The 12,875-nt window shown below is 35.7% G+C and overlaps 1 protein-coding gene across 3 annotated transcripts; it reads right to left on the reverse strand.

The window, feature by feature from the left end:
* Positions 1 to 835: 835 nt before the first annotated feature.
* ifrd1 (interferon-related developmental regulator 1) lies at positions 836 to 7,620 on the reverse strand. Of its 3 annotated transcripts, none has more exons than XM_051891231.1 (12): positions 7,382 to 7,620; positions 4,718 to 4,822; positions 4,533 to 4,611; positions 4,303 to 4,427; positions 4,041 to 4,198; positions 3,895 to 3,945; positions 2,567 to 2,745; positions 2,317 to 2,425; positions 1,827 to 1,961; positions 1,618 to 1,746; positions 1,443 to 1,538; positions 836 to 1,321 (listed from the first exon to the last, which is right to left on the reverse strand). In XM_051891231.1, the coding sequence occupies exons 1-12, from the start codon at positions 7,410 to 7,412 to the stop codon at positions 1,235 to 1,237; spliced, it is 1,284 nt and encodes a 427-aa protein (XP_051747191.1). In that variant the 5' UTR covers positions 7,413 to 7,620; the 3' UTR covers positions 836 to 1,234. The 3 variants fall into 3 exon arrangements, with proteins under 3 accessions (XP_051747191.1, XP_051747193.1, XP_051747192.1); XM_051891233.1 differs by having other exon boundaries at positions 7,166 to 7,392; XM_051891232.1 differs by lacking the exon at positions 7,382 to 7,620 and adding an exon at positions 7,143 to 7,367.
* Positions 7,621 to 12,875: the final 5,255 nt, after the last annotated feature.

Raw genomic sequence — 12,875 nt, forward strand, 5'->3', positions numbered from 1 at the left:
TACAAAAATATAATTACAAATTAATAAATAAAATATATTTATAATATATATATATATATATATATATATAAATAATATACACACACACACACATATTCACACACACTGCTTTGACTGTAAAATGTCTTAAAATTCACAGTGTGAATATTAGGCCAACTATGTCATGTAGCATTAGGGGGAAAATATCAGTTATTACAACAATACTCAATATACACCTGTTTATTTCCCAGAATGAAATGTGACAGTAAGCGCATGTTATTCATTAGTTATGTTCGGAATAGCATATGATCTATAAAAGTCATATTTATCATAATCATGGGAAAGACTGTTTGGGTGATAAGGTGCGATCACACCATGTAATTACAGAATTTCCACTTGTAAAAAGAGTTCACGTCCTCGTAGAGCTCGTAATTACAGCTTGTAAAAATGGGAATTTTCTGAAAACTCGTACCACCTGACCGCTACAGATTAATTTAGGTATTGATAGTGGCGCTAAAGAAACACAATTCCCTAATATAACGTCACGTGTTGTCATCTCAAAACTACGGTAATCACGACAAGGAGTGAACGCAGCAATACACCGTGTCCTCATGTCATGTGGTGCTGACATGCATGCTTTCTTACAAAAAATTGACTGGTTATATCAGCTTGAGTGAATCGGTGTCCATGGCAACTGTGAATGAATCAAACAAGCGAACAGATTGCAGAAAGTGCAGAGGAGGTTCAGGATGTCTAATTTAGCCGTTTCTTTGAGAGAGTTCAAGGTCTCTCTTCTTATTAAAATGAGTCATCGGTGACAACGACACACACTGAGAAAACAAACCAGGACTTTGAATAGGGGGCATCAACCTCATCTAACTTTATTAATCTTTTTGTGTGTTTTTTTTGTTTGTTTGTTTTTTTAAAATGTACAGCCCTGCCACTACAGTACAGCCCATTGTGACATCAACACAAAAGAGTCATAAATACTGTGCAATTCATAACATTACAGGACCTACAAGTACACAAATAACAAAAAACATGATCTGATGCATTAGGTAACCAAACACCACTTAAATACTGACATAAATTAGAGTCTAGGAGGAATTAGTGAATTTATAGATAGCAAATATTAACATTTAACAGATATATATATATATATATAAAAAAAGACTATGTTAGGAATGTGAAGAATAGAAACACTTAAATGAAAGAGGAAAAAAAAAAAAAAAAATTGTGTGCTTTACAAAACTTCCTAAAACTCCCCAACATCCACCCTTTTGTCCCGAAACTTGTTCCTGGCCTTGGTTCGAGCTTTAAACGCTGCTGCATTGTAGAGGTGCTAAAAAACAAAAACAAACAAAGCATATAATTACACAAGGAGAAAAAAAAAAAAAAAAAAAAAAAAAAAAAATCTTCAAAAAGAAAAATAGCAACATGTGGAAAAGAAACAGCTTGCTTACCCTCTCCAGTCTGGAGGTCTTCATGGCTTTCAGAGCGGCTGAATCGATCAACATCGGTGGTCCCAGTTCAAAAACGTCTCTAATGAACTCGTTCGCCTGCGGTCAGAAAATTAAACTTCTAAAAATCAGTTTGAAGATTCCTTTTTTGGATGTATTCAACATCTGAGAGCTTTACCTGTAGATGGTAGTTCATCCCAGAGCCTACAAACTCTCTGAAGGTGTCATAAGTCCTCTTCCTCACCCAGCTGTCAATGACCATTCGCTCTGTGCCGAAGCGGATTGTCTCGCTCTGAAAATCCCCTTCCTGTTCCCGACACAGAAGAGATGTCAGAGCCTGAACTACAGCACCAGCGAGTCTCCTGTCAACTATTCAGTTCCTCTTACCTCTACTGCCTTGAGGACATCTCTAAAGACAGATCTTTGCTTCCTCTTATCATTCTTGGCTCGATGTTTATTGCAGTCAGTGGCTAATGCGTTCAGCTTCACACACAACGACTCCCAGTCGTCATAATCAAACTCCTGTGAAGTTAAAGAAAATGAGAAATACCTTGTTATTTTAAAATTACTTCATTCACTGAACTATTAAAATAAGTAAATCATACAAATTTATTAAATAATTTTATTAAAATATTTAATATATTACACTATTTTATTAAAATAATATTTAATAATATAATTTTAATAATACATTTTAAATGTATTTTATTAAACAAATACACATTTAAACACTATTGTATTAAATATTTTCATTTATTTCATATAAATTTTAATATTTAATAATATATTTTAAATGTAATTTTATTGTAAATAATTTACATAATTATTAATATTATTTATTTAGATAAATCCAATTAAATAATTACACACAACTTACAGGGTCAACATCTCTGATGAGCTCATACAGGAGGGCGATGGTCTCCCCAGCCGCAATCCTCATGTTGACATCGTCATTCTCTAGCAGACGTGGAAGTTTATCTAGATGTCTGAAAACAGAAGCACATGCTTGTTAGAATAAACCTGGGAGGAGGTCATATCTTAGTTGTAGGTCCCAAAGTCTCCTGCAAGATCAGTTTGAGAGTACCATGAAGGAGCCAAGGCATAAAACAGTGTTTTCCTGCACTTACTTTTGTGCAATGTCTCTGATGTGGCTGCCGGTGCAGATGGTAAGCAGCAGGGCCCAGGACAAGAGAGCATTCGTGTGGAGTTGTGTGATCTGAGGACTCACAGAAGGTCTGCTTCCATCTTCCCTGACGTACGAGTGGGTGAAGAGGCTTTCAAAACACTCCATAGTGGCATACACATCCTGGAGGTGACACAAGCATCAGGGGTGAGTCAAACGTGATACCCTTGCAGGCCTCAACAAGCCTGAGCGCTTAGAAAAACACTCAAAACATGTTTTGAGTACCACTTTGACTAGATTATTAAAATCAGTGAGCTGAAATTTTAAACCAGATCAATCAGATTCCAGAATGAATCATTCAATCAGATTTGTCAACCAGATGAAGAGCTGCACGATTCTGGATAAAATGAGAATCACGATTATTTTGATTTCAAATAGAGATCACGATTCTCCCACAATTCTGAATATAAAACTAAACAAAATAACATGTAATTTACTAGAGTTTGACAAAATATTAATTGCTGGAAAAATGTTTAATTAATTTGAATGAATTATAATGGTTTTGAATGAAATAATGACTCAATAAATAATACTTATTACTGGATAAATCAGTGTTTTTGAACAAATCTTTTGAATGAATGATTCTATGACAAACATTATTTAACAGTCACTTGTCGCCACCTAGTGGCATAAGATGTAATTGATACAACCGTTATTTGAAGCGTCAAGTTAGTTTCAAAAAGTGGTTTGCTCTATTTTGATCTCTATCATAGACATAAGTGTTTATATCCTAACTTTAAACTTTTATCTCAGTACTTCTCTGATAAGTACTGAAACTGCTCAAAAGTTCAAAGTTCAAAACTGCTCTCTCTGGCTCAGCGCGAACACAGAGTTGAATGTTCCGGTATGATTTTGTCAAAGGATTAAAAGACGTGGGCGAATCGTTGTCATTAATAAAATAAAATCTTGTGCGTTTGAATCGAGATCGCAATCTTTTTTTGATTAATCGTGCAGCTCTAACCAGATGAATGAAAAGTATTGGCTCAAAACCCACGTAGTTCACAAGTTCAGCTCATTGATTCAATGATCTGTTTTCATGATATTTTATATTTATATTAACAGATTAACAGTCACCATTAATGTTCACTGTATGGAAACAATCTGTAAAAAGACTGTCAGGAAAATTTTTGTTTGCAATTTGCAGCATATGGGTTTGAAATTACATGAGAGAAAGATAAATGGCACCTTTTGTTTTTGAGTGAACTATGCTTTCAAGACTGAAGTTTACTTGAATTTAATAGACTATACTAAGGCTTTTGCTGCCCAACTTACCATGATATCATCTTCTGCTACAAGAGTGCAGAGGCCTAGACTTGTTGCACACTGAAACACAAAGTCAAGATCAACAGATTGTTACAATCTCAAATTTGCTGGATTTCTTTCTTGTAAAGGTGCAATAGAGGAACACAACGGTTTACCGCTTGTCTGGCTTGAATGTTAGCTGATCCATCGTTGAGGATGGTCTTAAACACAGGTTTGAGGGTTTTAAAAACCTCTTCGCTCTCAATCCCAGAGCCCAGCTGGATGCACAGGAGACACGCCAGCGAGGCTGCGGCGCACTGCTCCACTCCTTTACCTGGTTTGCACATGCAAACAGCCAGCTCAACTTTCTGCACTGATGTCATGGGAACATCTGAAGAAAACATTTTCCAATTATTCAAAGTCTCAAATTAAACCAACCTTTCTTCAAGCAGCGCTCAATGCTGTCTGTGATGGTCATCCTTCTCTCGGAAATGAACTCGTAGAGGATTTTAGTTGCCATGGCAGTCTTTAGTCCATCAAGGGCACCTTGTCTGGTCTTGGCACTAGAAGGGGAGTACAATTACTCAGTTCAGACTGCCGCAGGAAGCAGAAATTACATTTAGATTATTCTGAACAATCAATTACAAGTTTGATTCAGTAACACAAACCTCTTATCCACTGTGCTGTCGATGTACACTTTCAGTTTGTACTGGAAGTCCTCTTGAGCCATTTCTTCACTTTCACCAGCTGTCAAATAGGATGAGGGAAATGTTCATCTATGATATGACAAGTAGTCCACAAGCGCTTATTATGAGTGCCATTGCAGAAATCTAAGCAGATTGTAAATACCCACCGTCCTCTGCTGCACTGGTTCTTTCACTGAGGCTGCTGCAGTGACTGAGGGTCTCAATCGATGAGTCTTCATCACTGAACGGCTGGACATTTCCCTGTTGTCCCCCTGCAAAAACAGATAGCAAACTTTAACCTTTCTTGACGCCGCCTCATTCTGTAATAACAACCCCTTTGCAAAGCTGCATTACATTATGAAGATTCAGATTTCATGCTTAATGTGCCAAACGGTTACAGTCAGACCAAAATGATCAGGGATCTTTTATTTATGCACTCTATTGTAATGCAGGGATATGATGGGAGTTTATGCAGAGCAGCATAATCTAACGGCATAGTTGGTGTTGACATGTAAATGTATAAATCATGCGTCAATGATTTATACACAAGTACAAAAAAAAGACAATGTTCGGTTTAGTTTGAAGTCTTTTTAACTGGGGAAGTTACGAGTTATGAAAGGTACAGAATTTTCAGGGGTCAGATTTTTAAAATGAGAAGTCACTTACCAAGGCTGCATTTATTTGATCAAATAAAAATAAAAAATAAATAAATCAATTAAATTATTATATATATAACATTTTATATTTATTTATTTTTATATTTTTATATCAAAAGCTGAATTCAGAAATCATTCTAATATGTGGATTTGGTGCTCAAGAAACATTTATTATTAATCAATGTAGAAAACAGTTGTCATGCTTAATATTTTTAACCATCTTTAATTTGTTGATTTTTTTATTTTATTTTTTTTTACATTTATAAATGTTTTAATTAGAGATGCACAGATACTAAATTTCTCTACCAATACCGATAGCCGATTATTCAGAGTGATATCTGCTGTTACCAATAATTTGGGGGTTCTGTCTTTTATACCTTCTTTTAAATTAAGGATAATTTCCTTATAATTAATAATTATAATTTTAATTATTATATTTTGAAAGAATTGCAAATAAAAACTTTATTCTCTCCATTTCATCAACTTGTTTCAGAGTAACTGGTATCACTTATAAACAAACACGTTACTCAAATTAATATTAACACACATTAACTAAATTCTGAAGATTAAATTAGATTTCTTAACTTTCTGAATGTTATTAATTCATGTAATTAATATTGAATATCACACTGGTTTCTTAGCATTTTCTTTACACAAAGTACAAATTCAGTGCATTTTCCTGCCCTCTTTTGATTGACAGGATATATCGGCCCTGACTATCGGCTGTTTTTAAACTATCAGCCGATAGTGTAAACATTTGCTTTTATCGACTGATACCGATTATTGGCCGTTATATCGGTGCATCTCTAGTTTCTAGTCACTTTTAATCAATTTAATACACCCCTGCTCAATTCAAGTATATATATATTTTTTAAAAGAAATTATTTTTTTTATATTATATATATATATATATACACATATACATACACACACACACACACACACGACCTGAGTGACCCCAAACTTTTTTTGAACGGTAGTGTACTTTCAATGAACTTTAGAACAATTAAATGATTTCTCATTTTAGGAGCCTTTAAATGGTGACCAACCCTGTAATGACACTTACAGAGAAGTGAAGTGTCTTTTCCAAATAATTTCAGGCGGTCATATGATGTGGGTGGAGGTCACTTTGACCTTAAAGAACCACCTTTAATGAGTACACAGTGAATTCAGTCATGTTTTATCAGCCCAGCAAAACACAGATACGTGCAGAAAGTACAGTGTCTTGTACTGTTGGGCAAGGTCAGAGGACACTTTTTTTAATGAGCTTATGCAAACAAAAAAGTCCCTATGTGAAATTTCTCAGACAAAAGTAAATATGTCTAGATATAGAAGAGTACAGCAGATATACAGAACAACACGTGGAATGGTGGGAAGGAGTACAGCAGGGTGCCAGAACAAACTGTCTCTTCTCCTCCTCAAAGGCCTGTGCAAATCCAGCGAGCAGATGGGCTGAGAACGTTTAATAACAGACTACAGACTGATTTATACACGTCTACAGCTGAAAAAATTTGGACTTCATGTTCCTAGTTCCTTCTTCCTGTCCTCTATTTGGTCCCAAACAGGCCTGTGTTATATAAGTGTGACTGCATGGCCTGAAATGACCTCAAACACACACTGACAGCTGAACGATTACACAAACATTACAGTGCTGCCTACTATTTGACATTTCAAATAACAAAGATCAATTCTTATACATTTATTTATTGACCTTAAGCACAATCAACCATATTCTGAGTTGCATCATCTGCTTTGATTGTTTTGTTATTAATTAATCATATTATACAGTATGACTATCATCTTAATTTATTCCATCTGTTTTAAGCTTTCGTCGTTTGATACATTTCATTAATGACAAACGGTTTATATAAACCCAAATATTTAAAAATAAACATTACCTTATAAACAAACACCATATTTAAAAACACAAACGTACATTTTCGACCGTCCATGGCTTACACTGTGTATTATTCTTTTGTTTGTGTCAAAAGAAAGACACTCCTGGCTGTCAACCAAAGCGGGATGTGTAGTCATGGAAGTTGTAGTTCTCTTCCTCCAATTTCATTGCCGAATCGACGCGTAAAGAACTACAAATCCAAAAATCCCTTTCGCGCAGCAGGCCACAAAAAAAAAAAAACAACAACCGGTCATTTCCAGACATTCCACCCTACTTACCTCTGCCGCTCCTTTTCTTGGCCCGTGGCATCTTGCTTAAATGAGTAGTTCCGCGCCTAAAATCAACCAATACACGACCAGTTTTTACTATAATGTCTTTTCAGTTGAGTATATTCCAATGGCACAGTGAAAAGGAAAGAATTAAAAGCGATTCCGGTATTACACTTGGAGCGCGAGCGATACATTTTCCCTCAAAAACTAGGGCTGCGTCAGCGCGCTGCCGCGAAGCGCTTTTATACGACCAGTGGTGACGTGCTTAAAAAGGCGTTACCTCACGTGGACCTGGATACAGTGGGACCAATCACGTTACAGTATACGCCGACGTCCTCACATATGACAGACTTCCGCCTGGTTTGTATTGGTTTGTGCTGTCACGTCCTCATGCGGTTTCCATGTGTGCACGTTACACGATACACGATACAACAGATTTAATGGCGGGTTATTGTTATTATATGTTTCTTCAACGGATTTTTTTTTATTATTAAAACCAACATATTTTATTGTTTTTACTAAACACAATGATAAATCTTCTGTTGATGCATGTATATCGACTATTTGGCATTTGTACCATACATATCAAATAAACCATTGATTTTAACTTTGTAATTAACTTGGTGAGAATGTAAAAGGTGTGTTTAAGAGTTTATTTTATAAAGTTCACAGGACCAAAAGTGCCCATAGTTGAAAAAGCAAACATGTATAACATTTCTGTAGTGCATGTGATATCTTATAGTATAAAAGTCATGAAGAAAATGAATACTGTATGGATGAGTTTTTTTCATTAGTAAAGACTCCTCTAACCACGTGAAACTAATGTTATGTGCAGCATTTTGCTGTTTTGCTGCACATGGGTTATCGGTGCAACAGGTGGACTCAAGGCAATGCTGACTCTTTGACCAGCTGGCTGGCAAAAGCACTGTGTCCTGCACATGTCTATAAAGACTTGTTAATATAATTCATTACATAATTCAATTCACATAATCTTTAATCAAAATAACTTCCCCTCCTTCTTACAGCGACTTCTCTGATGACGTGCAAGGGCGGGACAACCTGTCACTGACATGAAATTGACCTTATTTCAGCCATTTAACCAAAATCCCATTCAAAAAACCCATTGACTTCGGGCCAATGGAACCAGAAGTGCTAAAATGCTAACTCGTTTTCGGGTTTTGGCCTACAAAGTGATGTCATACCTGCACCACTCTATTGTTTCATGCTGACTTTAAATATATTAAATATATTAGTATTTTACACTTACTTGCCCAAGCAAAACCCCCACATTGATACTTTTGATGCAAACACTACTAAATAACTAAATCTGCCTTTAATGAAAAGAATGAATAAAATCCTAGCAGGATCTTTAATGGGGACTCAAAGAAAGGACACCACTAGAGGGAGCTCTTTCAAAATAATTGCACACAAATGCTTCAGAGTGATCGGATATTGTTGCATAATGCATAAAGGGATTCTTTTGATGATTCAGGATCAGTCAAATCAAATTTAGGTGATGCTTCATGAAACGCATCCCACAGCATTGCATTTTTTTTCCTCTAGTGTTTTCTAAATGAATTCAGTGCGTTTTGGTAACAACATAATATGTAATCATAATGAGACTGTTTCATAACTGTTTCATCACATCTGATCTGTGGATTATTTGAAAAAGAGAGAATGTTTCTATTGCTGTGGCTGACCTTTAGAATTTCTGGGAATTAGATTTTCACTGTGCAAAAGGGTCATATTTAATGCCATTCTCAACAGGTTGTACCACACTGTTATACACACTGCTATATATGTATATATATATATATATTATAAGATGATTTGTCATTTTTCCCTTCCAAAAACTGTATATTTAACAGTATTTCACAATTATGAACTCTCAAAGTTTATTCTCGTTCAAAGTTGTTAAAGGCACAATATGTAATTTTTCGCCACTAGAGGTCGCTTATTCAAAACAAAGGCGTAGCTTGGTGACACCTTGATTTCGCGGAATCATGGGAGGTGTTTTTCATGTCTACATCCGTTAGCAGGGTGTGGCTAAAAGCCGTTGGAGCGATTGCTAATGAGAGATGAGCGTGACACACGGCTCGAGAGCAGTGGAGCTTTTATTATGCCACAGACGACCGTTTCCGCTTCTTCCAGTCATGCGTATGGGGTAAAGCAGCGCTGTTTTATCATATTAGATACATTTGTGTATTGAAAGTTGTTATAATACTACTCTGTGTTCACTCGGTGGCTACTATGAGACACTTGTTGCACACTGCAGTAAGCTAGATCGATATTAGGCATGGTAAAACATGGTACTCGCGGTAAATAAAGAAAATGAGTTTTAAACCATAAGACTTACTGTGTTGAGCTCTATAACATGATTAGTTTTCTGTCAATGAATGTATCCAAACGGTTGCTCACCTGTGTAATAAAACATAGCCTAATATATTAAAGCGTCTTTGGTGTTTCCATGGTTTCTACAAAATAAAACCAGAAGTCGAGGGTAACGCGGGTATGATGTCATTGATAGGTGACGCGTGGAGGTTCGTGTCCTGGTTAAAATTGGTTATTTCTCTGGATTTAAACATTCTTGGAAACATTTGTGATAATGTAAGTACACAAGTCAACAAAATATATAACACTGTTCTAGTGGTTTTTGGATATTTTAATCCAAAAATCTTACATATTGTTCCTTTAATAATGTTTTCAAAACATTAGCACAAATATGTTATTTATAGACTGTTAATGGAGCGTTTTTTGAAATGTTTTTTAATATTACCACTTGTTTCAGAATGTTCATTTAAAAGTAACTTTCCCATAATGTTTGAAAAATGATAAAATTAATGGTTTCCTTAACGTTCACATAGCCAAGAATTTTTTTTTTTTTTTTTTTTAACATTTAAAAAACAAAACATTCAGAAGCGTGCACATTAGCAAAACGTTCTTAGAACATATTTTTGTTAGTTCACTAGCACCACAGAAAAGCACTGAAAAAAGAAATTCGTTATGAATGGGTGGGTCTAAATATATATTCATCCCATATGTAAACCATGTTGAATAATTGATAACACACCCTGAGGGGCTACGCAGGGGGTCAGTGAATAGCACACTGCTGTTAGAAATCAAAAGATGGCCCAGTAACTCAACAAGCAGCTGGTTTGGTGTTTTGTAGCGCTTTTTTGTTCATTAAAATAATTTTAAGTCAGGTGTACTTGAAGCCATCTCAGCGGGTTGGTAATGCAATGTAGATTTTCTTTTGCTTTGATTTCCTAACTGTATTTATTATTTCACAGATGATATTAGCTGCCGGTATGCTTACTTAACAAAATACATGATGAGCATGAGGTGGAAGGAAAGAACAGATTGCATGAGGTGTTTGCCAATTCAGTGGTGTGTGAAAGTCTCACACATCCGCGCAGGTCAGGTGTTTAAAATGAGCTGATGACCCATATATCAACCTTTCATAATTTTAGGCCCTTTTCAAATGAATATTTTGACATTACTGTATATCAAAGTGCTTTTAAACATGTTAACACTTGCTGCATCACTAGATGCTCGGACTGTTCCAGAAAGGTCATGATGTAAACAATTGGTTTGTGTTTATTAAAGTCACCATGAAATTAAGATTGACAGTTCTTGTTTTTTTATGCAGTATTGCAGTGTTTGCTATAAATGATTTATCCATGTACATCAATAATTATATTTTTTAATTCATGTGCCCTTTAATCAAAATAACATCCCCTCCCTCTTGCAGCGACATCTCTTCTCTGATGAAGTGTTTACTGGCATGAGAGCGGGACAACCTGTAACTCACATGAGATCCACCAATAGCAAACCACAACCATCCAATCAATTCCCCATGGAAAAAATGAAGTCCCACTCTACATTTTTTCCTACTCAAGAAGCCATTTCTTTTGGATATGGATCACAAGAGGTAAGAAAAGACTATCACAACTTCCATTTTATGCCAATTTTAAAATAAACCCCTATATAGTGGTTTGATCTGAAACGTGAAGACTATTTTACATGACTATTTTACACAATAAATGTTTTCTTTTCTGTTCTTATGTATTATGTATGGCCGTTGCTATCATCCCCACTGTCTTTCGGCTTTTCATTCATCTGTTAAAGGGATAGTTCATCCAAAGCGCTCCTGATTTTGAAGCTCAAAAATATGCATCCATCCATCATAAAAGTAATCCATACGGCTCCAGGGGGGTAATAAAGGCCTTATAAAGCAAAGCGATTGGATTTTGTAAGAAAAATATCCATATTTAAATCTTTATAAACTAAAATAACTAACTTCCGGCAGACGGCCTACACAAATTGCAGGACACAATGACAAACACGGAAGCGCAGAAGATAGAGCAAAACAAAACACGGGTCACGAATTAGAAGTCTAAAATGAGAATTTTTAAAGAGAAATATTGGAGGAATTTCAATATAAGAGAAAAGGAGCTTGAGTCTGTTGCCCAGCCCTATTTGTTTGAACCACTAAACTTACACTAATCCTACATCATACATCACTTCAGAAGTTACTCTTTTGGAGCAAAATTTGCGTAGGCCGTCTGCCGGAAGCTAGTTATTTTAGTTTATAAAGTTTTAAATATGTATATTTTTCTTACAAAAACCACTGCTTCACTTCAGAAGGCCTTTATTAACCCCCTGGAGCCATAGGGATTACTTTTATGATGGATGGATGTGCTTTTTTGGGCTTCAAAATCAGGAGCACAATTCACTACCATTATAAAGCTTGGAAGAGCCAGGATATGTTTTAATATTACTCCGATTTTGTTTGTCTGAAAGTAGATAGTCATATACACCTAGGATGGCTTGAGGGTGAGTAAATTATGGGATAATTTTAATTTTTGGGTGAACTATCCCTCTTAAAGGGACATGGTGCTGGAAAAAAATATGCTTTTGCTTTCTCTCGCAAATGTTTTGCATTCACCCAAGACACTTTCGCTCGCAAAACTTTTGTGTTCTTTGCAAGTAAATGCAAAGTTTCTCAGGGGAACGCAAAACATTTGCGAGAGAATGCAAAAGCATTAACAATTAAAATTTCCTCCCGTCTCATATTTTTTTCCTTCACCATGTCCCTTTAGGGGCTCTGTAAATACTCCCACATGAAAAACAAATCCAACACAATGTGCTGACAACCTGATTACACCTATTAAAAATACATCAAGCAGGTCATTACATGTCAAATACACTGGAGTAAAGTACCCTGAGTTTTGGCAAAAGCCGAAAGTGTGTGGTATTTCGATTTGAAGTCTGCTATTGTTGTTCAAGAAATAAAATAGAGGCCAGTGAGATCTTTATTCTCTCATGCTTCATATTTCATCACTAGGGGGCTGCTGTCTGTATGCGACGTGGTAGCATTAACATTATCATTGTCTGTTTTTTGTATTGTTGATGAGAGTACAAAATGTTGTCTTGGCAGAAAGTGAATATTGGCAGCGTTTTTTCAATCATTTTCCAGGTTTCCACCCCTCATGCTGTTTTT

The sequence above is a fragment of the Ctenopharyngodon idella genome, chromosome 4, assembly GCF_019924925.1.
Source record: "Ctenopharyngodon idella isolate HZGC_01 chromosome 4, HZGC01, whole genome shotgun sequence".
Lineage (NCBI taxonomy): Eukaryota > Metazoa > Chordata > Actinopteri > Cypriniformes > Xenocyprididae > Ctenopharyngodon > Ctenopharyngodon idella.